The sequence below is a fragment of the Lissotriton helveticus genome, chromosome 10 (assembly GCF_964261635.1).
Source record: "Lissotriton helveticus chromosome 10, aLisHel1.1, whole genome shotgun sequence".
Classification (NCBI taxonomy): domain Eukaryota; kingdom Metazoa; phylum Chordata; class Amphibia; order Caudata; family Salamandridae; genus Lissotriton; species Lissotriton helveticus.
Genome location: NC_136071.1, coordinates 141,783,492 through 141,811,405, shown reverse-complemented (window position 1 = coordinate 141,811,405; position 27,914 = coordinate 141,783,492). Strand labels below are relative to the sequence as shown.

General features: G+C 44.6%; 1 protein-coding gene across 3 annotated transcripts in view; it reads left to right on the top strand.

The window, feature by feature from the left end:
* The window catches only part of LOC144786032 (lysosomal alpha-glucosidase-like), an 828,834-nt gene that overhangs the window by 560,829 nt on the left and 240,091 nt on the right, over window positions 1-27,914 (top strand). For all 3 annotated transcript variants that reach the window (XM_078664954.1, XM_078664952.1, XM_078664953.1), the window contains exons 13-14: window positions 188-321; window positions 19,678-19,829. In XM_078664954.1, the coding sequence (XP_078521080.1) occupies window positions 188-321; window positions 19,678-19,829 (286 nt within the window). The remainder of the gene's footprint in view (window positions 1-187; window positions 322-19,677; window positions 19,830-27,914) is intronic.

Genomic DNA, 27,914 nt, shown 5'->3' with positions numbered 1-27,914 from the left:
TTGTAAATGTGTTTCATAATTGTACCTTGTTTGCAAATATTTTCCACACACTTGGTGTAAACCACCAAGCCGATTTGAAGTTTACCTCAAGCGGGGACTTCTGTACCATGTACAAAATGTATTGTCGTATCTATCACTGAGCCATGATTTTCAGTGTTTTCATCAGGAAACCATCTTTTTATTACAGTGCTTTGATCAAACTCCGAAAGAAACGCCCTTTTGTGATCTCTCGTTCCACTTTCCCCAGCCAGGGAAAGTACTCTGGACACTGGCTGGGGGATAACAGGAGCCAATGGAAGGACATGTATTGGTCTATTCCTGGTAAGATGGAATCTAGTTCTCAAAGAATACAGAAATCAATTACCATGCTGCTTGTGTTCAGAGAGCTTTAAAGTGATTTTATTTCCCTTACAAGAAAAGAAACATTTCCTCCGACTTATACAATCATTTTGAAACTTGAATCTTGTGCTTAAGCAAGAAGTGCAGGCTTTACCTTTTTGAATGTGGCATGTTTCAGATTCAGATAAGTTACTAAAACCTTATAGAATGTGAACATTACTTGTTAACCTCAAGGCAAGGAGAAGAAATGCATTGTGATACATTATATGTTAAAGTTCTATTCCACAGGGAATAACTGGGGGGAAAGGATGTGTAAAGTGTATCCTCAAGAAAAGCAGAGTAGCAATGCTGAAACTAAAGCACAGGCATGGCAACACCTTCCACTTTGGCACCACTGCCCAACTCACCAACAGGTTCCAAGTTATACAGCACCAATACTCGCACTCAAAGTACCACCACAATACACTCAAACATCCAAACACCTCAAAGACCTCCACTGGCTCCATATCCACAAGTGCTCCCTTTTGAAACTGCTCACAAACACCTATAAAGCACGACACAACCAAGCCCCAGCCTACCTCATCAGCTGCATCCTGTTTTAGACCCTGGACAGGAACCTTCTCTCGGCTAATCTATTCCTTGATAATGTCACTCACATCCGCCTTGGTCAGAGCGGGACGTCTGACTTTTTTGGCGATAGCCCCCCAAAGCCTGGAATGAACTCCCTCACCACATCAGAGACACCAGCTCCATTCTTGAATTCCAGAAGAAATCGAAAACCTAGCTCTTCCAATATGCCCGAGACAGGCCAGTACAACCCACTTCACAGGCACCAGGAAGCCCTACTGGCTGATATATGCAGCTATGCAGCCCACAAACAGAAATAACCTAAAAGATCAACAAAGCTTACCAAATGGGAAAAATAGACTATAAACAGTGATTCAACCAATAATACAAAACTGCAAGTAGAATCATGGGTCACTAATCGCAGGGGGGGCTGCTGCCAAATAAACTGGTGGGGCAGTGCAGGGGGAAGATACTAATAAAACATACTTACCTCACGCTGCTGCTGCCAGCTTCCTCAGTGAAGATATATGAGGATGTCCATGGGCCACTCCCACGCAATCCAGAATGCTGCTCTCCGCATGAGAGCAGTGTCAGGATTGGTCTGAGCAGCCTGTATAGGCGCTCAGTAACTGACTGGAAGCCTTTGCCATTCCTCCACCTGGCTGTACATTAACGCTGGGTTGGAGAAGTCAAAGTGCACATTATGGTGTGGCCCGCCTAAGACAGCTGGTTAAACCGTCATGCCCACTTCCAGTGCCCAACAACTCCTCCTCCCCCTGCTGGCTGTCACTCAGGATGCCCGGCCCCCCTTGAGTAGGCAGCATCGGCTGCCAGAGAAAAATAAAACGATAATAAAATTAAGTTCAAGGTATGTGAGCTGTAGATCTCATGCTGCGCATATTCCTGCTATCTAGTGTTGGGTCCGGATGTTTTCACTTTGTTTTTCTGTATCGTATTTACTTATTAAAACTATCTTTCGATTGGAAAGCTCGTGGTAGGCAATCGGGCCTACCTGTGTCTGTCCGATCCGTAGTTGATGGAACGAACTCCCTTCAAATTCTGCCCTCGGTGTCACGCGAAATACCCGCGCACCGACTCGCACGAAGTGTGCAACCTCTGTTTGTCTCCGGAACACAGAGAACATGATTGTGACGTGTGCCAGGCTTTCCGCTCCAAGTAAACACTTCGCGAACGTCGAGCTGGATCTCGCAGCATGCAGAGCCAGCACACAAGCTCCATTCCGGACATCTTCAGGCAACAATCTGACAAGGCCGGGGATGCCATGTGAACCGAAGAGGAGCAGGAGCTGATCTCCATCTTGGAGCACGGCTCTGACCAAGATGAAGACATCCTGCATGGACAACGTACTGGCAGTACAGACCCTCCCTCGTCCCAAGATCTACACAAAAAGAAGTCTACGGTCCAACCTGCGCCCTCGGGCCCCGGTCAGCACTGAGACCACGCTTCTGATGCCCTGCCTTCTAGCTCGGCACCGAAGCCTACGAATAAAGCCTTTTGGCTCCGAAAAGCCTCACTCCAAAGAATCCAAGCTTATGGATGCTTCAGGGAAAAGGGTGGCCTCTCAGGCAGCGAACCTGTGGCGCATCTCTAACACTCAGGCGTTGCTAGCACGATACGACCATGTGCACTGGGACGAAATGGAGCAATTGATCCAATTTCTGCCCCAAGAACGTAGATGTAAGGCGTAAGACCTGGTGCGTGAGGGACAACTTATTTCAAACAATGCAATCTGCTGCTCTCTAGAATCTGCAGACACTGCTGCTAGAGCTGTAAACACCAGCATTCTTTTAAGGAGACATGCCTGGCTCCTCATATCTGGGTTCAAACCCGAGGTTCAAACCTCCATATTAAACACACCCTTTGACAAGGAAAACCTCTTTGGCCCAGTGGTAGATTCTTCACTGAAAAAGATTAAGATAGACACTGAAGTGGCCAAATCCATGGGAGCCCTTCAGTCAACACAAGCCGGTGATTTCTTTCGGCGCTCTTTCTACTGCGGAGGCTCAAAAAATACCTCCTTGGAGGCCACCTCCACCTACAAGGGCAATAACCAACCCTCTGCCTCTAAGAGTTACTTCAGAGGGGGTGCCAGAGGCAACAACGGCAAAGGCAGGGGTAGAGGTTCAAACACGCGCACCTCCCCCTCCAATACAATACAGTGACTTGCCTACACTTCCCTTTGGCTACTCAACACCTGTTGGGGAAGACTTTCAGATTTCCTACCAATCTGGCAGTCAATAACAACAGACAAGTGGGTACTACAAGTTATCCGTTGTGGTTACTGCCTGGAGTTCACCAACACTCCTCCCAACATTCCCCAAAGTCACACAAACTTTCATCAGATCACCTGCACCTCCTCAAACAAGAGGTACAGTCTCTCCTTCTAAAAGGGATTATAGGGTCTGTACCACCTGAACATCAAGGGTCGGGCGTGTACTCTTTTTACTTCTTAGTACCCAAAAAAGATGGTTCTCTCAGACCAATATTAGATCTCAGAGAACTCAATCTTTACATACAGTCAGATCATTTCCACATGGTAACACTTCAACAAGTACTACCTCTTGTGCAGAAAGGTGACTTTCTGTCTACTCAAGACTTAAAGACTCCTATTTTCATATTCCAATCCACCCCACTCATCGCTAATTCCTCAGGTTTGTGTTAGCGGGTCAACACTTCCAGTTCCAGGTACAACCGTTCGGAGTCACCACTGCCCCAGAGTCTTCACAAAGTGTCTGGCGGTAGTAGCTGCTCACCTGAGAAGACAAAGCATCCATGTCTTCCCATATGTGGACGACTGGCTCATCAAAGCTTTTCAGCACACTTTCAGAACAATTAGTTACTACATCAACTAGGGTTCACAATCAATGTGCTAAAATCACATCTCTAACCAGCCAATACTCAGAACTACCTAAGAGGCACTCAAAAAGCTCTGGCGTTTCCCAATGCAGCCAGAATTCGCAATATTCAGGCTTTAGTTCTCCATTTTCAACCCAATCATTGGCTTCCAGCTCGGGTTTATATGCAACTGCTGGGAATGATGGCATCTTGCATCATAATCGGCCCCCATGCCAGGCTGCACATGCGTCCACTTCAAGAATGCTTAGCCAGTCAATGGAACCAGTCACAGGGTCTATTAACCGATCTAGTGTTGGTTAGCGGCCGTACTCATCGCTCTCTGCAGTGGTGGAGCACACAAAATGAACCAAAAGGACGGCCCTTCATAGACCCGGTTCCACAGATAGTACTAACAGCGGATGCTTCCCTAACTGGTTGGAGAGCTCATCATCAACAACACACAGTGCAAGGCCTGTGGAGCCAAAGGCAAAAGTTGCTCCATATCAATCATTTAGAGTTGCTTGCACTCTTTCTAGCTCTCAAGACGTTTCAGACTCACCTGGAGGGACAAGCTGTCTTTGTTCGTACAGACAACATAACAGCAATGTATTACATACAAAAATGGGTGGCACACTCTCTCCAACTGTCACACTTAGCCCAAGACTTCTGGAGGTGGGCCATTCACCAGAAACTTTATCTCCTAGCGGAACAACTCCCAGGAGTGAACAACCAGATTGCAGACCTCCTCCGCAGGTAGAGGCATCAAATACCCAAATGGGAACTTCACCCTCAAGTTCTCCTCCCATACTTCCAAACTTGGGGAGTCCCTCAGATAGATCTTTTTGCCACATACCAAAACGCAAAATGCCAAAGCTTCGTCTCCAGGTACCCGCACCCAAAATCCAAAGGAAATGTACTATGGATGAACTGGTCAGGGATATTTGCCTACGCTTTTCTGCCTCTCCCACTCATTCCGTTAGTGGTTTGGAAGCTCAGGCAAACATCTCTCCCACTAATCCTAGTAGCTCCCACATGGGCACGTCAACTTTGGTTCACAACCTTTTTCTAGCTGTCTCTGGTCTTGCATCAAAAGCTTAATTTAACCGCCAGTCTCCTCACACAGAGCCATGGAGAAATCAGACACCCAGATCCCAAACAACTGAACCTCGCGATCTGGCTCCTGAAGTCTTAGAGTTTTGTTATTTAAACCTTCCACCAGAAAGTATGACTATCTTGAGGGAGGCTAGAAGGCCTACCATAAGAGCCTGTTACACAGCTAAGTGGAAGCGATTTGTTATTTATTGTAATAACAATCCTATCAACACTCCTTGATGCTTCCAAACAAAACATCATCTGCTGTCTGTTACACTTGCAACAGTCCACATTGGCTTACACCTCCATCCGACTACATCTCGCAGCAATAACTGCATATTTACAAAATAGGCAGCATTTGTCGTTGTTTAGACTACCGGTAATCAAAGTTTTCATGAAAGGATACCACCAAGACTCCCACCTGCCCCACTGTGGAATCTTAACATAGTCCTCACAAGATTAATGGGCCCACCTTTTGAGCCCATGCACAAATGCAAACCATAGTTCCTCTCTTGGAAAACCGCTTTCCTCATTGCAATCACTTCATTAAGGAAAGTGAGTGAACTACAGGAACTAACCATACAAGAACCCTTTTTCCAACTACCCAGAGACAAAGTGGTTCTTCGTACCAACCCCAACTTTTTACCTAAGGTATTATCTGCATTTCACATGAATCAGTCGGTAAAATTACCTGTATTCTTCCCTCACCTGATTCAGTTGCTGAATTAGCTCTACACCTTAGATGTCAGAAGAGCACTCTTGTACTACAATGAAAGAACAAAATCATTTCGTAAAACAAAACAACTCTTTGTTGCTTTTGGGCCACCACACAAGGGCAATCCGATCTCCAAATCTGGTATTTCAAGGTGGATTGTTGAGGTGCATTCAACATTGCTATGCAGAAGCTAAGAGAACTAACTCTACCCCCTAGGGCACATTCGACACGCAAGCTAGGGGCCACAATGGCTTTCTTGGGAAACATTCCCATAGTTGACATTTGCAAAACTGCAACATGGTCTATACCACACACATTCACCAAACACTATCGTGTAGATGTGTTAGCGAGACAACAAGCAAATGTGGGTCAAGCAGTACTTAAAACACTATTTCAAACAACCCCAACAGCTGCAGGATAGCCGCCGCTTTGGCAGGATACTGCTATATAGTCAATGCACAGCACGTGATGTACAGCTCACATGCCTCGAACGGATAATGTTACCCAGGAAGCATCTGTTCTTGGCAGGTAGAGCTGTAGATTCACAAGCGCCCACTGACCTCCCCGGGTACCTGTAGCTGCTGCAGATCTCTCTTTAGTTTACTTACATACACATGGACATCTCTATTCTTCACTATTACTCCATTCTCACCCTCTGCGTGATAACAATCTAACAAAGGAGTCGATGCCCATGCGCACTATCACCGAAAGGAGGAGTCACCTACCTTGAGACTGGAAAATAATCTACAGCTGTACATGCCAAGAACCGATGATTACTGGGTAAGTAACATTATCCTTCATTATCGTTTTATTTTTCTTCTGCAGTGAGTGGGGCGATGCTCCTCCGCCATTGCGGAGGAGCGGCCGATGATTTTTCGTCCTCCAACTTTAGCAAAACACTTTAACCATTTATGAACAAAACCATCTGTTGACCATCAACGTGAAAAGGATTTTGAAAAACAATTGAAACATTCACAAGTAGTCAAATTTCTAGCACCTAAGGCACTCAAGTCATTTATATAATCTCAGCTTGTTCAAAAGGAAAATGTTATTATTGGCTCTGTAAGTATATACAGAAAAGTGGTCTATCACATCCCTACTTGCACCATCCACAAGTAGGAAGTAGCTCACAAGGCCCATGGGTCACTGTTTAAACGAAGGGAGACATGCATGTTCCCTACCTCATGTACCACTATGCCCAAAATGAAATACCGCTTAGTGAAAACTCTTGACTCTAAAACAACATCACAACTAAGGGGGAGCGAAACTCGCCCAATTTGATGTAGTGTAAGTATGGGAAATGAAGCATAAATATGTTTATGTATCTATCACTCGAACAATTACGAGTAGTGTGCTTGGTTGAAAAAATGCATAATGCTGTAATCTCTGTAATTCTACACAAAATGTTATTACGCAAAAGTACCAAAACTAAGCCTGCATAATTAAAATTTTGCTTTCATGCACGGGCCAGCCTTCGAATTGTAAGAAGCCCCAAGCTCATAATTAAAATGACATGATGATAGACTAGGAGAATTAAGACCACAATCACAAAATATCGCCCTGCTCAGTGATTAGCAACCAGTATGCAGGATACATTTGTGTTGATCAGTGCCACCTCGATTCAGAATATATTACTTGGGCTTCTCAGCCTAATCACGGTAAACAAATGCCATATTATAGTTATCACAAAAACATAGTTGTGTTTCAACAGTGACCGTCCTGGATGATTTTTATTTCAAGATTGTAAAATCGTCTAGGAAACCAGTGGAGAAGAGTGCGGTGGTTGTGTTAGTATTTACAGAATAGTATGAGTATGATAATGGCCTGCTTGTGCGTCTGAGATAATGTTCATCTGACTAATGAGAAGTAGTGAGGAGTCTAGGGCTGACAACAAAAGCTTCACTAAGTTTGTTTTGCAATGTCTGTTGGTAGTGACTGAATGTTTGCTTAAATGATAATGGCTTATTCCAAGATTAAGTAAGTCAAAAATTGTGGATATAGTTGGAGAGAATGCCAAAGGAGTGGAAGACTGAACAACCCTCCCAGGGAATTCTCAGCCCTACAACTTTTGCCCAGTGGTATGGTTTCTTGGTTCTGAGCATAAATCATTTGGATTCTTATTTGTGTCCAGGATGGTCAGTGGCCCTTCTGATGAGTGGCAGCTATTTAGGTGGCAGTAATATCAGGATGGCGTTGAAAGTGTGTTGTTAAAGTGCCTTGTGAGAACCATTGCAATAGTTGGAACATTTTTTTATGTAATACGTAGGTTTGTTATGTAATCAGTATCTGTGTAGTGCTTACGGCCTGACTTGGCATGCATGGTAGCATTTGTTCTTAGCTCAGATAGTACTCTGCAGTGTGTGTCACGCTGCATGGTTTTAGGAGGATTGCATTTCTATCCAAGAAAGCTATCCAACAAAGCTAGTGTAGCCCATTTACCTTTCTTCCTGTTTTCATTGTTTTTGAAGCTGTGTGGCCTGTGACCCTGTTGTTTATATAGGAAAGAGGTCATGGAGAACCTAGGGCCAGATGTATCAAGCTAAATTGCTATCGCAACCGCTGAAATTCGCGGTTGCAATTTAGCTGCGAGCAATGTAGGGAAGCAAAAACATACTTGCAAAATAAGAAATCGCATACATTGTGATTCCCTATTTAGCGCATGCATTTAGAGAATCGTAATTTGCGATTCCCTAAATGCTATGCTAGTAGGCATCGCAAATTGCGATATTGCTTAAAGGAATCGCACATTACCACCAACTTCAAGTTGGTGGTTATTTGCAATTTCCTAAAAAAAAGCACTTTTTTGCTTTTTTCAAAGTGCCATGTGGCACACATACATGCCCTCAGGGAATGTATGTGCGCCACATGTGCACACAGGCACATTTCAGGGGTGCAACAGGGTGTCCTTTTTGAACCCTTGCACCCTTGAAATTGTGTATGCAATTTGCGAGTGTAGGAAAGTGGGTTTCTGTTGCAGTAACTCCCCCACACTTTTTGCCAGACTACTGATGCACTTTTTCTTGGAGTTCCCTGGGTCCCTGCCAATCAGGTTCCCAGTGCCTTTGTTCTTTCCCAAAACTAACCCAATGGAAATTTCACGCTACCGGTCAGTCCCTGGTAAATGGTACCACAGGTACCCAGGGCACGGAGACCAGAGAAGGCCTCTAAGAGCTGTATCACTTATTTGTCTCACCCTTAGAGCCCGGTACCCTGACACTCACACACTGCCTTTGCAGGCTGCGTGTCTTGGTGGAAAACAAAGTGAAAAGTCGACATGACACACATCGCTGTGTGCCATGCCCACAAACCACTGCCGTGGCATACATCAGTCACCCCTCTAGCTGGGTGCCCTATGCCAGTAGTGAGGGTACAGGTGCATGATCCCTGTACCCCTACAGTGCCCAAGTCCATTCCTGGGCACTGTAAGTGCAGTGCTGCCATTAAGAGTATATGGTGCTGGGAGTTTGTCATTACGAACTCCACAATACCATAATGGCTACACTGAAGACTGGGCAGTTTGGTATCAAACTTCTCAGCACGTTAAACCCACACTGATGCCAGTGTGAGAATTAATGTAAAATGCACAACAGAGGACATCTTAGAGATGCCCCCTGAAACTCGACCAGCTTCTAGTGACCTGACTGAGTGGATGCTTAGGCTGCCACCACCAGACATGTTTCTGGACACCTGGGTCGAGAGCTGCTGCTCTCGGGCCTGAAACAATGCACATCCTGGGACGAGGTGCCAAGCCTCCTCCCCCAGGGTGGGCAGGGTTCACAAAGGGGAAGCTTCAAAGGCATGCCGCCTTTGTGAGCCTCTACAGACCATTTGCTGCTTTCAGCAACTGGTCCCCACTGGTTCCACCCCCCACTTTAAGCAGGAGAACAGGCGGGAAAAACAAGTGAGGAAGAGAGGTGTGCCCACCTCTGCCAACTCCACACCTAAGGTGGGCGAGGTGAAGCACAACATCAAGTCCCCGCCATCTTGAGGATGGGGGAACCCAGCCAACCAGGGACAGGCTCCTGCCCCCTCCCACTGGAGAGTGGCAGAATAGGGGGTGTACCCACCCCAGGGAAGGGACCCATTGGTCCCTGCCCTTTACCTACCTGTAACACCCCTACATTTAGTATTTAGGGGCACCCTGAACCAACCTTCCTCAGATCCAACAACCACAAGAAAAGAAGAGAAGGACGAGAAGCTGTGCAGAGCTAACAAGAAGACGACGCCACTGACTTGGCCCAGTCTTACAGGGCCTTTTCCCCTTGAACCTGCTCCTGCAAAGCCCTGGCATCTCCAGCGGCCAGCAACTTCAAAAACCCCGGAGGACCTGCCTGCCTTCACTTTTAAGGACTGTTTCTCCCGTGAACACCGGACGTGTTTAAACTGCAGCTTCTGGTGCCAGCCAGAAACCGCGAATCCAGCCCACTCTGCACCCGCCGAACCCGGCCCGAGCTTGAGTGGAAAAAAAACACGAGGAGGTCCCCCTGGTGATCCTGACCCGAGATCCGGAGACCCCTGACCTGCCTCAAGCCTCCTGACAACGCCTGCAGTCTCAATCCAGAGGACCCCTCCTACCGCGACCAGAGCGGGTAAGAAAATCCGACGTCCAAAGGCACCCCTGCACCCGACGCCCCACAGCCTTGTGTGCCCAACCCAGCGGTACCTAAACAACCCTCAACATCCCAACGCACCCCTCGAAGTGGTGGTTGCTCCAGGAAGATCCTCGTCCCCGAGCCGGCAGTGTTTGTTTTGTCCCAGAGAATTTCCATTGAAATCAACAGGGCACCCGACCTCAAAACAGGACCCTTCACCCGGCAGCCCTAGTGCCACTGAGGGTGCCCCTTTTGTGCTAACTAAGTCCCCAACTTGCCCTGAGCTAAACCCTAGGAGCTTTGCTCCCACAACCCGTGTCCTGCTTGCCAGCAGCCACCAACCGGAGCCCCCCATCTTCCATAGGATAACATTGGGCCTCAACACTCTGCACCCGGCCGCCCTAGTGCCACTGAGGGTGCAAAAACAGTGCATCACTGACTCTGGGAGACCCCTGAGTCTAACCCCAGAACCCTAACTCCAAAGACCGAGTACTTACCTCGAAACCGATAACCTGCTTTTTCCTCATTTTGTCAATGTTATTGTCGACTTTTGAAAACTAAGAATATTCCTTAAAAATCACACAAATAACCAAAACGCATTTTCTCAACTGTTTTCAAGAAGTATCCCAGTGCTGATTCTAGGTATCTAGCACTGAGTAAGAAAAGTTACGTCAAAGTAACTTACCTGTGAATTGAATTTCCTTCCATAGGATAGCATGGGTGGTTCTATGTGAAAAAGTTTCTAAGTGTCAACTTTTGAAATACAAGATTATTCTTTAAAAATCTTACATATAACTAAAACGCATTTTCTCAACTGTTTTCAGGAAATGTCCCAGTGCTGAATCTAGGTTCCAGCACTGTTAGAAAAAGTAATCTGAAAAGTAATCAACTGCATTTTACTTAAAAAGCCTATTGATTCCTGTGTACTGAGTCTACTAAGTTTGTGCATTGCATTGCAACCCCTGTAAACTCGAATTGGTACAAAGTCCTACTGTATTTTTAACATCTTCAACAACAGCATCTCGTATCTGAAAAGTAATTTAATGCTTAGCTGTGCCAGGCATGCTTGGTTCTAAAAATAAACAGTATATTTTTTATACAAAAACCATTGGCCTAGAGTTCAGTTCTGGAGTGTGTGAATTCATTTGCTGACTGAGTGGGTACATCAAATGCTTAACACTGTCCTCTGATACCGTCTTACTGCTCAAACAAGCTACCACTTTAGAGAGTAAGATTCTACCTAACTTTAACCTCTGCCTAACCTCTGGAGACCCTTGGACTCTATACACACTGTACCTCACTTTGGTACAGTATATATAGAGCCAGTTTCTTACAGTGAGTACCTATTTGGTACTCGCAATTTGCGCACGCAATTCCCATTCATTCCTATGGGCCTCTTGGCCCATAGAAATGAATTAGAAGACATTCCTTTATGGCGAGTCGCAATTAAGGAATGCGAAGGAATCACAAAAAAATTGCAGATTTCTACATACATTGCATTTTGCAAGTCTATAATAGCGAATCGGTAAAATTCGCTATTATAGACTCTCAAAATGTAATGTTGATACGGCTGGCCCCTAGTGTGTTCTCTTTTGTTTGATGTTTGTTGTTGAAGTTGGATAATGATGTCCTTTAGAACTTTGTTGGTTGCCTACGACAGTGACGTTGGTGCATTTGTTGAATTATAGTGCATTTTCTATTTTGGAAGTTAAGGATTGGTGGATTTCATTTTTTTTTTATATTTAGTGCTTGTTTCATTGAGTGCTGAATTATGGTAATAATGCTGCATTTTGTATCTCCCTAGTAGTGTTAGTGTTGCGTCATTCTGGTTATGTTTAGGGCACACATGTTTGCATCTTTAACGCCCTTGGCACTATGTTGGTTGAATGAGCAGTGTAGTGTTTGTTCCTCTAGTTCATTATGTTGAATTTGCTGTTTAAAACAGTGCATTGCAGTCTGTGTAGCCCTTTGCAAATGTTTGTTACCTCCATCCTTCAGTTAAGTTTGCACTATAATAGATAATCTTTAAGGCCTTGACCTTGGCCCATAAAGCTCTACATGCTTCAGGAGCAAAATATCTCCAAAAAAGGCTAGCTTTTTATCATCCTGCAAGGTCCTTGAGATCGGAGTCTTTGTTCCTCGCCGTGGTCCCTCGCATAAAAAGGGCACGTATAGGAGGTCGATCTTTCAGACTGCTGGCTCCGCAGCTTTGGAACACTTTACCAGTGACACTGCGCAGTACTTCCAATCTGTTGGCGTTTAGGAAGGTCTAACTTGGCTTTTTACTCTTTAGATATCGCCTTGATTGGTAGTTTAGGGACTTCTCATTTTTCTGCTTTTTCTTTTCCGTTATGTTGTGGTACAGGTTTGCAATAAAGCGCCGGGACACTCTTTGAGTAGCCGTGCGCTATACAAGACAGATATAACATAACATAACATAACATAACACTATTTGAAAAAGCCAATTAAGTTTTAAAACCACTCTTGAATGCTGGCTACGGGTTCACACTCGGTGAGATCAGAGAAATAATAGTCAACATTGATGAAAGTGTATTGATCCGTAATAACAAAATTAAGATTTTTCTGGCGAGTATGTACAACAGGATTCGTTTTTGTCAGTCTAACAAAAAGAATGAGACACTTATGGTATTATCTGCCGATTTGACCCCTGGAGTTCTTGCTTCCAAATAAGATATCAGGATGCAGTAAAATCAGCAGGAACCATTTTCAGAGACAACCTGAAAGATTTCGATTTAGGACTTAATGACACATTTTGGGATGCCCCAGAGCTCCGCAAATCATGGAATGCAACAAGAATTCTTGATGTTGTCTTACCATTTTTTACATCATTGTTTAACATCAGCAAAGCAAAACTGTTACAAACTAAAGCTCTTGAGTTCGGAACAGAAGCCGACAACATTGATGATGGCTTTTAAGATATAAGCAAAGAAGTGGAAGACAATCCCATGAACTAACAGGCTTATGCTGTGCAAATGCACTGTCTTCTCCAAATCATGTTTTTTTATATAAATCACAGCAAAAAGAAAACTCTGCTACACCTGATGACTCCCCATTCACTCTATGACAAGGTCAGAAGTAGAGAGCTAATCATTTCAATAAGGAGGATTGGTGTATCAACAAGACTTGGCTATCTGATATGTTGAATCCGACTATTTCCATAGCCATACCACCAGGCTACTGTATTTTGAGGAAGGATTGTGCCGGTTGCAAAGGGGGTGGAGTCGCAATTATTAGCAAGAGGGACATCCCCATCTCCTGCATTCCCATGGAAGAAATTGAAGGGGTTGAGTGCCTTAGTTTTCAGTGCACGCTTTCCCCTCATCAGTGCCGGGATGGAATCCTTATATATAGACCCCGGGGCCATGCAGGGGACTTCTTTAAGTCCTATAGTGACTCCATGACGCCACTGGCCTCTAGATTTAAATATTTCCTTGTCTTGGGGGATTTTAATGTCCATTTAGACAAACCGGATATCCCAGACACTGTTGGAATCTATGGATGCGCTTAACCTTGCTACATGTGTTTTTGCCCCTACGCATGATAAGGGCCACACCCTTGATCAAATATTTTCCAACCGCAAAATCCAGACGGATGTTCCTCTGCCTTTACTATGGTCAGATCACTTCTTGGTGGGCTTTAGGCTACCAAAATTAATGAAGCGGCCGCTGATCCAGTCAAAGCGTCCGCCTTTCACATCTAGGCCTTTTCATAGAATCACCTCGGTTACCCTAAAAAATGAACTAGCCCAACACTCTCTCATGCCGAGTAGCAATATTGAGCGGGATGCTGAGGCCCTTGAAAGATGGGTCACGCAAGGTGCCTGGTCTCTTGCCCCCCTGATCTCCCGCTCTTCTAAAGTTGTCAGATGCTCAGCTCCTTGGTTCAATGAAATTTTGCAACAGTGTAAAGGGGATTGCAAACGTCAAGAAAGAGTGTGAAGGAAAGATTTTAATGAGGAAACTAAAAAGTTATTAAAAGGTCTTAAGAACCTACCACACAAGGATCCAGGAAGTTAAGAAGAGCTTCTTTGCATCTAAAATTGAGTCCGCTGGGAATAAAAGTAGAGACATTTTTAGTATTGTTAAAAGTTTATTTTCGCCCAATCCTGTGACCAGACTTGCCTCTCATTCAGCTGATTGGATTGGACAGTTGGCAAATTTCTTCCACACAAAGATCACAACTATTCAATCTTCTTTTGATGCCTTGAGTGGGAAAGAGGCGCAGGCCATCCCATCGATCTACTCCCAGATTCAAGTGGGTAGTGCTTCCCTCTCCCTCCCCCCACACCCCCTGTCCTTAGAAACTTCTCTAACATAAAATGAAGGGCCTTAAGTCCGGATCTCCTGCGGACCCTTACCCTGTGAAATTTCTGGCCTCAATGGCTGAGACTTTCAATCCCACAGTGAATAGCATTTTGAATGTGTCTCTTCGTAATGGCCATGTTCCTGTAAGCTGGAAGAGTGACAAAATAATTCCACTATTGAAAAAACCTGCGGCAGACCCCACAGAATTATCTAATTCTAAACCTATTTCCTAGTTGCCCTTTTTTGCAAAGACAATAGAGAAATATGTACACTCTGTGATTAGCGGCTTTGTTGGAGTGAATAACCTTCTTCACCCAAGCCAGTCCGGCTTTAGACAGAACCGAAGTACAGAGACTGCTTTGCTCGAGGTCTCCGAATTCATCAAAGAGACCCTTGATAAAGGAGACAAAGCGGTTCTTATTCGTTTGGACCTCTCTGAGGCTTTCAACACCGTGCCCCACGGTCTCCTCCTGCAGAGATTACGGGAGTGCAGACTTGGTGGCACGGTGTTGAAGTGGTTTTCCTCCTTTTTGGAGGACAGGAAACAAGAGGTCTGGTCGCCCCCCCCCCCCCCCCCACCCCTCCCCCCGTTTGCAGCCAGTGTTCCGCCCTTGAAGATTGGCATTCCACAGGGTTCTATTCTAAGGTCAGTATTTTTTAATCTGTACATGGCTCCCCTGGCCACCCTGGCGGAAGCTGTCGAGGCAAAGACTATATCTTATGCTGACGACACCCAGCTGTTGTTCACTTGTAAGAAGGGGTAGGAGTTTAGCTGGGAGAAGATAAACAAATGTCTTACAGAAGTCTTTTCCTGGTTCAGACATAACCATCTTAAATGCAACCCGGAAAAGTCTGAAATAATCTTCTTTGGCACCCCCCCTCTGGACGCTTGGAAACAATGGTGGCCAGCTGACATGTCTCCTCCCCAGTCAGCGGTTAAGACTGTCAAAAACATGGGAGTGAAAATGGACGATGCCTTATCCATCACATCTCAAGGCCAGTCAGTGGCAGTCACGTGTTTTGGTCTCCTGAAAATGCTCAGAAGATTTCTTTACCTGCTGCCGACCTCTCACAGAAAGACGGTCGTTCAGGCCCTTATAACCTCCAGATTAGACTATGTCAACGTCCTCTATTTGGGCGTGCCAGAGTTTTTATTGAATAGCCTTCTAGTTGTACAGAACACGGCTGCTAGGGCAGTCTTGAGACTCAGGCCTAGAGACCGGATCTCCCACCATCTGAAGAATCTGCATTGGCTGCCTGTCCGATGCAGAATTCTTTTCAAAGCACTAGTACTGGCTTTCAAGGCTTTGCATGGCATGGGGGCTCATTGTATCCGCAGTAGAGTCTCACACTATGTCCCAGGCAGATCCCTCAGATCAGCACACCAACACCTAATTGCCGTCCCTAAATTTCTCAGAGCCTGCCGTGGAGGGCGCTCTCTTCAAGTGCAAGTGGCCCGTATCTGGAACAAGCTGCCACTTCTGCTTAGGCAGGCCACGAACATACTAGCTTTCAGGAAACTACTGAAAACCTGGTTGTATCAACAATCAGCATAGTGGCTGCTACCCCGGAATCTGAGTTTTCCTTTGGCCCCTGTCTCTTCTGTCTTCGCGCCGGGACACTCTGTTGAGTAGCTGCGCGTTCTATAAGCTCTTTTAACATTAACATATAATGGCATAGTACGGAGCAGGAACTTGTTAGCAGCTCATGCTGTAAAATCTTGTAAATCCGGCAGCACACCACTTCCAAGCGACTTTACCAGGAAGGGATTTACAATTGGTACTCTTGATAATTTTGATTTTGAAGACCGCTCTTCTTGGTTGGAACATCCAGCACACATGATACTTCCATGGTGCTTTTTCAAGACTGTACCAATGAAGTAGGTGCTGGAAAACAAGCTGTGTCAGCTGTAGGTGTAAACAAACAAACCTGCTAACTTATAATACAATTGCATTGCCAACGTGTGCAAAATCACTGCAAGCCATCAACAAGTCCCAGTCTACCAGAAAGTTTCAAAGTGGCTGTGGATCTTCTACCTGATGCTGCGGTCCGCAAAACTGATGTAGCTGAATTTATCATATCGCTTATTATTGAAGGATGAAGAAAAGCCAGTTCCTCCGTGGGCTGGAATTCATGCTCTGATCTCCCAGAATACCGTCTCATTGAAGAAGTTTGGGTTTTTGCCAGTAATACCATCTCCAACCACACACTCTGCAGGAGTATACACAGTTCTAAAAAAATTCCGAAACCGGTCCCAGGATGCTTGTTTCCAGTCCAGTGAAGACTTGGCTTGACAGTTCAGTCTAGACTGTTCCCATGAGGCACAGGGTCAAGACTGATTTGCATATTGCCATGTCTGAACTGGGTGGTAAGGTTTCAACCCAGATCTGTGACTGGGGGTGAGTGTCAGAAAAGTTTCAGTGCTCTGTCCATCATCTCCTTGTGTTCGCCTGCAGAGATATATTCAGATTTACAGCCCGTATTGTTCAAGAACTTAACAGCAAAATGGAGGAAGCTGACCTTCGTGTTGTGCCACATGGTCAGCGGGCTTTTCGAAATGCTTCCTATCGAATCATTGTAGGGTCAAATGACACAGATATTATTGGCTACTTAGATTTGTTGCAATGTTCATTAGTCAAGGATTGTCAGAGTTATGGAACAGGCGAGAAAAGACACTTAATCCTGCTTCATGTTCTGTACAAGAAACTTGACCCAGAGATGCTCAGTGTTCTTAACAAGGCACATATTCTTACAGGTGATGACATTATGAGTAACTTTGGAACAAAGCTTGGAGCTTTAACTGATGAACCTGTGAAGTTTCTTAAAGGACTTGCTGAGACAGAAGAAGAATGTGACTTTAAAGACTAGCGAGTTCTAGAGATCAGTCCCAACGGAATTTCTAAAGCCTCTACCCAGAGAAAATACATGTACTTGCAAAACCTGTGCTCCAAAAACTTTCCCTGTCGATATGCTGTTCTCAGATGTTCAATATTCTGCACATGTCCCATGAGCGATTGCCTAAACAAATAAAGTGAACTATGAAAATGTGTCTAAAACAAGAGTGATAAACATTATTTTTTCATATTCAGATCATATGCATTGTTTGGTGTATATATATACAAGGATTAAAAACCATTATTATTTGTTTAATATCTAAATGTCTCTTCTTCCTCTATTATAGCCACCATTTTGGAAAATGGTTGAAGGATTGCTCTGAGGAGCTAATTTCTGTCTCTACAAGACTACTTGACCCCCAAAACCTGTTTTGACACCAAAATGAAGTATATAGGTCTCATTGTTCCTGAAATATGACATCACTGCAACACATCAGCCATTTTTAAAAATGTTGTCCAGGAAAATTACTTCTCCAATGATCCCAAAAGAAAATCAAAATCTCGGAACAGCAATTTTTTTATGGGGTATATCCGGGACCCAGGATTAATATTCAAAAGGTGAAGAGTCTGCTGGTAGGTAGAGTATCTACCAGAAATAATGTTACCAAAGGTAAGTAACTTGTTCTTGTATTTTACTGAGGTTAGGCATAGTTATAGGTGAAGAGTAATTGATAGTGAAGGTAACAGTGGTGAACATGTAGGGTGTGCAACTGAACGATTTCATAGTGTATTTTTGAATAGTTGGAATCTATCCCAGAATCATACTGTAACTGTCCAAAAGGTACATGTCAGAAACTTAGTAGAGTAGATGGTTTTACTTGATTCTTTATATTCAGCCTGGAACCAGTTTTCTAAAGGAATGTGATATACTGGAGTTGTGACCGTCATAAAAAGAAGTCACAGCCTTCGGAAGAAAGGAGGCTCGGGTTTTCAAATCCAGGTTAACTGGAGAAAAATGTGATGTATGGTGGGTTGGCTGTGAGGGCTTTTAGCTCGCGCACCCCTTGCGCCAATGGCACTCCTCCCACTGAATTATGCTCTTGTGGAGATGGGGTGTTAGGAATCTGACAAACCTCTTGGTAAATGTCTTGCTTCTTCAGGTGGTAATGCAGAACTCAGTCCTGAACCCTGAAAATCAGTTCACAAGTACTAGTGTATTATAATGGGTTATAATTTATTTGTTGTACTGTTTTCTTGTGTTGGAGTATGCGGAGAAAGTAGGTGGACAGACAATGCTCCTGTAAGATTGTTAGAAAGCATGGGAAAGCCACTGTTTTGTATGTCTAGAATTCTGCTAGCACAAAAACTGCCCAAGGTCAGCCTGTAAGGAGATTCCAGCTACAGTGAAACTGAGAATGGAAACCTCTTTCTCTGGTTAACGTAACGTGAGCAGCAGCAAATATATGCCTACTGTGAAGTGAAGCCGCTTATTATAATGTTATATAGGCTTGAATTTAGGCCTATCACAGTTATTATATTTACTAATTCAAGCACTCAAACCTTCGCTTGTATCATGTTCGTGCAGAAACAATGATTGTGTCAACATGCATCAGGGCCTGTGACATATGTAACATTATCAAACAGATAAAAAATGTGCTTTCTTATCACAATTGTAGCACTATTTTATCCTCCATGATCTTCATATTCTTTACAAATACTGATGCTCAAACATTTTACAGTCTTGCTTAGTTCCCTTTCTGTTATGGTTCTATATATTTGTTTAATACACCTGGGGTTAGTTGATAACATTTGTGACATATTTTTCTGGCACTCCATACGGATTTTATGTGTGTTGGTTTACTTGTCACCTCCTCTGCCAGAAAGTTCTGCACAATCCTTTACTTACAACCTAATCAGGATACACTGCATGCTCCTCCCAAGATGTTTGCCATGTGAAATGTGGAACCCAACCAGTTGGCAAGGAGGGAAGTGCTGGATTATAGATTTAGGAAAATTTACTTCATGATGATTCTCATACTGTTTGCTCATGCTTCAAAACAATCCACTTAGCCTTTTTTTTAGTAGGGATGTTCAGTCTTCATCCTATTAAAGAAAACTTGTCAGAAATGGGCTGAATAGTTGGTGATGCATGGATAAATTGTAAACCCTGCTTTTTGATGATGGTTATTATTGTATGGTTTGTGTAAAGTTTAAGCTGAAAGCAGTCTTTAGACATTTTTACCAATCCTGCTAACAACGTTTTCAATTCCCAAATTGTGGTGCTGGAATGAAAGAGCGAGAGCAAAGAATAACTGGTTGATCTTGAAGGTAATTTTTCTTGTTTTTCTGTTTTCTAGGATTGATGAACTTTAACATGTTTGGGATCCCTCTAATCGGGGCAGATATCTGTGGATTTTCAGGTTCCACAACAGAAGAGCTGTGTATTCGGTGGACACAGCTTGGTGCTTTCTATCCTTTTGCACGAAATCACAACTCGAACAACGAAATGGTAGGACTTTATTGGCAAATAGAAAGAGAATACATGTTAAACTGTGTGAAAAGTTCAGCTTTAACAGACAATTCATTTTGTAGCGGCTGTTAACAACCAAATGAAAAGAGCAAGGGAAGCAGAGAAATTCACAATGGGAGACAATAAGTGGACAGTGGAGTGGCCCAAAATTCACCTTTACAGTCTTTATTTTCAATTATTTAAAATATTACAGATAAACTGCAGGGAAGCTGTTCTGTGTACTGATCTGCAAATATGTTGATATCCCATAAAGAGATGACTAAGGGTTTAAAAAAAACAACAACAAAAACATTAGGAAGTGATTGAATGACCCCTAGCTAAAAAGCAAAGCAGCCAAGGGCAAAATCTTTCACTTGGAGCAAGAATTCCTATGATGGAGTATACAATGAAGAACAGTGTATTGGATGCTATAATCCTAAGAGGAGAATCTTGGAATCAGTTTTTCAAGTGACCTAGGCGCTTCAGAACAAAGTGACAAAGCAGCTGATAAGAGTCAAGGCATATAATGTGCACAGGGAGAGAATTTTTCAAACCATGAAAACGCGAATGTTAGGTCACAAGTCTATAAAAGTGTAGCAATGCCTTGTTTGGAGTGTTAGGGTTTATTTCTAGGGCCCATTTTGCCAAACAGACGAAAGTTTGATTGGAAATTTTTGAGTGGAGATGGGTCAGTGTGGTGCCAGGCTATAGAAACACACTATTAAGAAAAATACAGTAACTTAATTTAGCACCGTTTGGAGGAGGGCAAAGGGAACTATGATGGAAACACTTAATTTACTTTAGGTGTGTCACAATAGTGGGAGGTGGATATTTATGACAGAGGTGTGCTTCAAGAACAACTGATGTTTCTAAAACAATGGGATTTACAGGGGAAGCTTGAGATAAAGATGTTTAAAGATGTTGAAAAAGAGGACTCAAGTGCATGGGACAACCTTGTGAGTAGAAAAGTTACCAGAAAGAAAGTAAATGGATGCTGGCACAAGGGATATGCATAAAGAAATGTTTGCAGTGCAGGAGCAAAGACGGACCCAGAGTGTAGGTACAGTCAAGTATGTCACGGCAGATATGGAAATTACTATTTTATCCAGTATTAGGGTATCTTTCATAGATTCACATGCCTGAATCATTCCCCGTCGTCGAGGCGGGAGTCCCACGGTAAATAAAATATATAATAGCAGTGCCTAAAATTTCTTGTAGTAGGCTGGAAAAGCCTAAAGGCCTAACTAGGCCTCAAAACTTAGCAGCCTATCTACATCATTATGTAAAAAGACCTGAAATAGTAGCCTCAGCCAATCAGCTGTCCTCACCCTCTAGAACCTTCCCAGCTCAGGCAGTTCTCCTCAGATTTTCACCGCACTTCGTGTGTAAGGGAGTCTCCCTGAGTGCCTACTCAGTTTTTGGATCTTCAAACCTTAAAATGTCTGAAAAGAAGGCTCTTTTTAAACCTTGTGGAACCTGCTTCAAGAAGAGAGTCCATGTGGATGACAAGCACTCGGACTGTATTTATTGCCTGCACCCTTCACATGTGGTGAAGGACTGTCGAATTTGCCGTACCTTCCCTCAGAAAACCATCAGGGATAGGGAGGCAAGGGTTCTTTTGTGGCTGAAGTCTTCATCCACAGATGAGGACAAAGCCTCTACTTCTAGCAAGAGAGCTAGATCCACGGACAATGCTTCTCCTGAGAGAAAGAAAATGTTGAAAACCTCTCAGAAAGCTTCAGAACCCTCTAAGAGTGCATCGGCTTCTTCACATGCGAGTACAACCCAGGCTAAGACTATCTCTCTGGTGTCTGTACCTACTACTACTTGGACTTCTACCTCCTCTTCTACTTCTGTGGTTACCACTTCAGCTATCACGTCACCTTTGATGTCTGTACCACCTTTGCTGTCGAAAACCAAGTTACCATTGTCGAAATCCTTCTCAACGAAGGCTCCGTCGACTAAATCGTCTGCTCCGTCGACGACCGCAAGGCCGTCGTCGATGAAGACATTGTCACCAAAGGACTCGTCGTCGAAGCCACCATCGACGGCCTCGTTGTCAACGAAGACGTCATCGACAGTCTCGTCGACGAAGATCTCGTCGACGAAGACACCAACGTCGGACCCGTCGACGAAGGCCTCGTCGACGAAGATACCATCGACGGTCCCGTCGACGAAAGGCTCGTCGACGAAGATACCATCGACGGTCCCGACGACGAGGGACTCGTCGACGAAGATACCATCGACGTTCCCGACGACGAGGGACCCGTCGACGACGGGCTCGTCGATGACGGCATTGTCGACGGTCCCGGCGACGAAGGACTCGTCGACGAAGATACCATTGACGGCCTCGTTGACGGCAAGATCTTTAGCATTGACAGCACCGTCGACGGAGAATCCGTTTACTGGGACTTCTGCTCATCGGATGCACGGTTCCCCACCAGCAAAGATACAATTCACTCATTTTCAAATGAAAACGTATAAAAGACAGGATTATTCACATATTTCTCCACTTTTGCCATCGCACATTTTGGAGACATACATGCAAGAGGAGTCGGATGAAGGGGAAGAGGATGATGGTCCCTTTGGGATTGCCTGTCACCCTTCTCAGTTGAATATTAAATTTCAAGAGGATGATGAAGAAGAGGTTCAGGAACAATATATGCATGACGTTTATTCAACACCATATCAGTCACCTCATACTAGACTTCCTCGGTCTGAGGACACGACACATTTACCAACTTCCTTAATACAGGATTTGCAGGCTATGTTGGCAGATTATCGCCAGAGATTTCCAGCCAATGAAGGTGCGCCCGCTGGGTCACCTGTTCCAGTTCCTGTGCCAAGACTTCCGTCGCCAAGAGCTCCATTGTCGCCACAACAACATACTGCTCCACTTCCTCAAGTTGTAGACAGTTCTTCCACTGATGGTGAAGAAAGTAGGGAAGAGGGAGAGTTACCGGATAACACTCCGGTGGATCCTTGGGAGGATTATGTCATCCCTACACCTTCTCCACCTCCTCCCCGTCCTTCAGACTCTCCACCTGAAGATATTGGGGGTTTTCACAATATTATAAAGAGAGCTGCTAATCGATTTGAATTAGTTGTCACAGTTGAGCAGTCGGACTGCTTCTTACATGACTTTAAAGAGGGATATCGGAGAGTGGTCAGAGCCATACCTATTATGGATTATATATGGAAGAAGGCCTCAATATAATGAAAACTCCAGCTTCCATTCCGGCAGTTTTGCCGAGGATAGACAAAAAGTATCGAGCACCATCTGATACTCCTGCTTGTTTAATCGGTCATCCTCGACCGGATTCGGTCATTTCTCAGGCTGCGCAGCAGAAGTCCAAAAATCCTTCTGCTCCCATTTCAACGCCACCTGACAAGGAGGGAAGAAGGCTTGATGCAATTGGAAAGAAGTTTTCAGCAAACGCAGCAGCATCCATTAAGGCGGCTAATTCTTTAGCTATCCTGGCTCGTTATGATAGACAAATGTGGTCTGAGATCACGGAATATCTTGAGCTGATCCCGGAGGATCAACAGATGGAGGTGCGCAGAATTGTGAAGGAAGGCGAAAGGGCGGCCTCAGAAATTATTGATTGCGCCCTAGACATTTCTAATACCAACTTTAGACAATTGGCTGGGGCAATTGTGCTTAGACGTCAAGGTTGGCTCAAGGCTACCACTTTTAGACCTGAGGTCCAAACCAAGATCTTGGACATGTCATTCGATGGTGAGTCATTGTTTGGGAAGCGCATTGATGACGCTTTATTGGCTATTAAAACCGATACCGATACAGCGAAATCTCTTGGAACCCTGCAATACAAGAGGGGGTCCTTTAGAGGAGCAAGAGGTCGTGGCTACTCATCCAGAGGCAATTATTCCAACCAACAAAATCGACAGTATCAATCGACCTACAACAAGCCATACTACCAATCTTCTAACAGGCAGCCTGCTTCTGGTTCTTTCTCTCGGCAAGGAGGGAAACGGCGCTCAGGCAATCAAGGGCGAGATTCTAACAAGCGCCAATGAGCTTTGCCGGATGTCGGCCATCCCCCTTTCCCTTCCCGTGGGCGCCAAGATTTCCGCCTTTTACCATCAATGGCGGAAGATAACTTCAGATCAGTGGGTCCTGGATTTGGTCAGCAAGGGACACACTTTGGAGTTTTTGCAGAAGCCTCCAACAACGCCGCCCAGGGGTCCCCCTCCCCCTCGCCTGCGCTTACTCTTCAAAGAAGCCTTAAAGATGCTACGCAAGAATGCGATAGAACGAGTCCATCCTTCTCAGAAAGGGATGGGCTTTTATTCTCGCTTCTTCCTTGTGGAGAAAAATTCGGAAGAGTGGCGTCCAATATTGGGTCTGCGCAAACTCAACAAATATCTAAAGAAACAGAGTTTCCGCATGGTGACATTGAAGGACATTCTGAATTGTCTCAACGAAGGGGACTTTCTGGCTTCTCTGGATATGCAAGACGCATATTTTCACATCCCTATTCACCCGAACCACCGCAAATTCCTAAGGTTTCAAGTGGCCGGCGTCCATTTCCAATTCAAAGTCCTCCCGTTCGGCCTCAAATCGGCCCCCAGAATCTTCACAAAATGCCTGGCTCCAGTGGCTGCAATGTTGAGGTCCCTGGGACTCCAGGTGTTCCCATACCTCGACGACTGGCTGTTAAAAGGTCCAACCAGAAACTCGACAATGGAAGCGGTCAGCAGGACACTTTCACTATTCTCGAATCTAGGGCTGACCCTCAATTCACAGAAATCTCAGCTCCAACCTCGTCAACGATTGACTTTTCTGGGAGCAGTCTTGGACACATGCCAGTGCAAGGCATACCTGGCACAGGAGCGACAAAACAAGCTCGTAAAACTAGCAAAACAGATATCCGCAAAAAAGTCGCTTTCAGTTCGGATATATGCTTCCCTTCTGGGGATGTGTTCATCTGCGATCAACCTCATTCCTATGGCAAGACTCAGAATGAGACCGTTGCAAGAAGAGTTACTTCGTCAGTGGAAGCAGGTCGAGGGATCATTCGACGACCGCATCAAAGTCACTGTCAAAATGAAACAGGCTCTTCTCTGGTGGTCAAAGGCGCACAACTTGTCGCCGGGCCTCACCTTTCTCCAAGAGATTCCGGAGTTCACCCTGACTACGGATGCGTCCATGGAAGGTTGGGGAGGTCACCTTCAGGACCTTCAGATCCAGGGAAGATGGTCTCGTCAGTACCAACAGATGCACATCAACATCTTGGAACTAAGGGCCATTTTTCTTTCCCTACAAGCTTTTCTACCAAGGATCGTGAATTCGTCCGTGCTGGTGCGTACGGACAATACCACCAGCATGTTCTACATAAACAAACAGGGAGGAACGAAATCTCTTACCCTGTCACTGCAAGCTCAGGAGATGTGGGAATGGGCCTTAAGTCACGGCATATCCCTCAAAGCAGAGCATGTACAAGGGGTTCGCAACTCTCTAGCAGACAGTCTCAGCAGAACATTTGTGGGCTGTCACGAATGGGAACTCGAACAACATCAAGTAGAGAAAATTTTTCGGCTTTGGGGGAAACCGACGCTGGATTTGTTTGCCACGCAGCAAAACAGCAAGTGCCTGTTTTATGCCAGCAGGTTCCCAGGAAGGGGGTCAAGAGGAAACGCCCTCCTGATGAGATGGACCGGAATGTTTGCGTACGCTTATCCTCCGATTCCGCTCATTCCGAGGGTGCTGCAAAAGATGAAGAGGGAACACTGCACTCTCATCCTCATTGCTCCACGTTGGCCAAGGCAATATTGGTTTCAGGAGCTTCTCCTACTGTCTCAACAGCCTCCGTTTCGGCTCAAACCGACAGTGTCGATGCTGACAAGAGAGGGAGGTCAAATCCATCATCCAGATCCTCAATCGCTGCACTTGCACGCTTGGCTCCTGACTTCCTAGAGTTCAAAGACCTAAACATCTCCTCGGACTGCAGGGAGATATTGTCGCAAGCACGTGCGCAAAGTACCATCAAAACATATCGTTTCAAGTGGAAGAGGTTCTGTTCATGGTGTGGAGATAATGAGATTCATCCACTTCAGGCTCCTCCTGAAGCCATCCTTCCATACCTGCTTTCTTTGGCTAAATCAGGTCTAGCCTTTTCTTCTATTAAAGTACATCTGGCAGCAATATCCAGATTCAGGAAGAATTCCAACAAACCATCCTTATGTTCATCCTCCTTGATCAAACAATTCCTTAAAGGACTATTCCGAGCTTTCCCTCCAGTTCGTCCTCCTCCTCCGGAGTGGGATCTTAATGTTGTTCTTTCCCAACTTCTAAAAAGGCCTTTTGAACCGATCCATAAAGCAGAACTGAAGTTTCTGACTTGGAAAGTTGCAATCTTGTTGGCTCTTACTTCTGCTCGCAGAGTTAGTGAAATACAGGCGTTCACTATTACTCACCCTTTTCTGCAATTCTCTAAGGACTTTGTTACGCTTAGGACCAATCCAAAATTCATTCCTAAAGTGCCAACTCAATTCCACATTAATCAACCGGTCAAACTCAGAACCTTTTTCCCGGATCCAAAAACTCCTGCAGAGAGGGTTTTACATTCTCTGGATGTGAAAAGGTGTCTGAAATTCTATCTGCAGAAAACGAAAGACATCCGTAAATCTACACAACTGTTTGTTGCCTATGGAAGACCCACCTTCGGTCAAGCTGTCACAAAAGCAACTATTGCCAGGTGGTTGTCTTCTACAATTACCTTCTGTCATGACAAGGCCAATAGACCTTTATCAAGGAAGGTCAAAGCTCATTCCACAAGAACAGTGTCGACATCTACGGCCCTTTTCGCTGGAGTGACGCTGGAGAACATTTGCCGAGCTGCTACTTGGAAAAGTGTCCACACTTTTACCGAACATTACTGTCTGCAGTCGGCAGTTCAAGATGACACAGCTGTTGGTGATGCAGTGCTGCAGCATCTTCTTCACTAAGGTTGGATAGCTTATATTTTTTCTTATACTGCTTTAAACTTTAAATATTTATAATGCTGTCCTATCTGTTATATTTGAAGGTTTTGATGCATATGTTATGTTAACAAGTTTTGTACTCTATTACCTTCCTGTTTGAGTGGGGATAGATTTATGTTTTCTTTGTCTCCCACCTTCCTCTATCGACAGGCATGATGTTACTGCTTGCTATTCTGATTCAGGCATGTGAATCTATGAAAGATACCCTAATACTGGATAAGAAAACGAGTTACTTACCTGTAACTACGGTTATCCAGTATTGGTATCTTTCATAGATTCACATGCACCCACCCTCCTCCCCGGTAGGGCAGTTCTGTCTATGGATACTAATTATCACTTGTGCTGGGAAAATCTGAGGAGAACTGCCTGAGCTGGGAAGGTTCTAGAGGGTGAGGACAGCTGATTGGCTGAGGCTACTATTTCAGGTCTTTTTACATAATGATGTAGATAGGCTGCTAAGTTTTGAGGCCTAGTTAGGCCTTTAGGCTTTTCCAGCCTACTACAAGAAATTTTAGGCACTGCTATTATATATTTTATTTACCGTGGGACTCCCGCCTCGACGACGGGGAATGATTCAGGCATGTGAATCTATGAAAGATACCAATACTGGATAACCGTAGTTACAGGTAAGTAACTCGTTTTCTTATTTATGTAGGAAGCTGGCTCTGTATATACTATACCAAAGGAAGGTATAGTGTGCACAGAGTCCAGTGGATCTCCAGAGCCTGTACAGAGGCTAAAGTAGATAATTCTAATGCTCTCTTTTGGGGTAGTGTGGGCGAGCAGTTAGACTTATCAGAGCGCTGTGTTCAGCATTTGTTGTACACGCTCAGGCAAGAAATTATTACATTCACTCAGTGACTAAATCCGAAACCAATTGTATCTAAAAATATTACTATTTATATGTTTATTACTAGAACCAAACCAAAGATACTTAGTTGCAGTAAAATAGGTTTTGCAATATCACAGTTTTTCAGTATAAAATGCGGACCCTTATTGCATTTTTCAAGCAGTTCAATGTTAACCTATGGAAGGAAAACAATAATGCAATTTCACAGTTAAGTACAGGGGCTGCTCCTC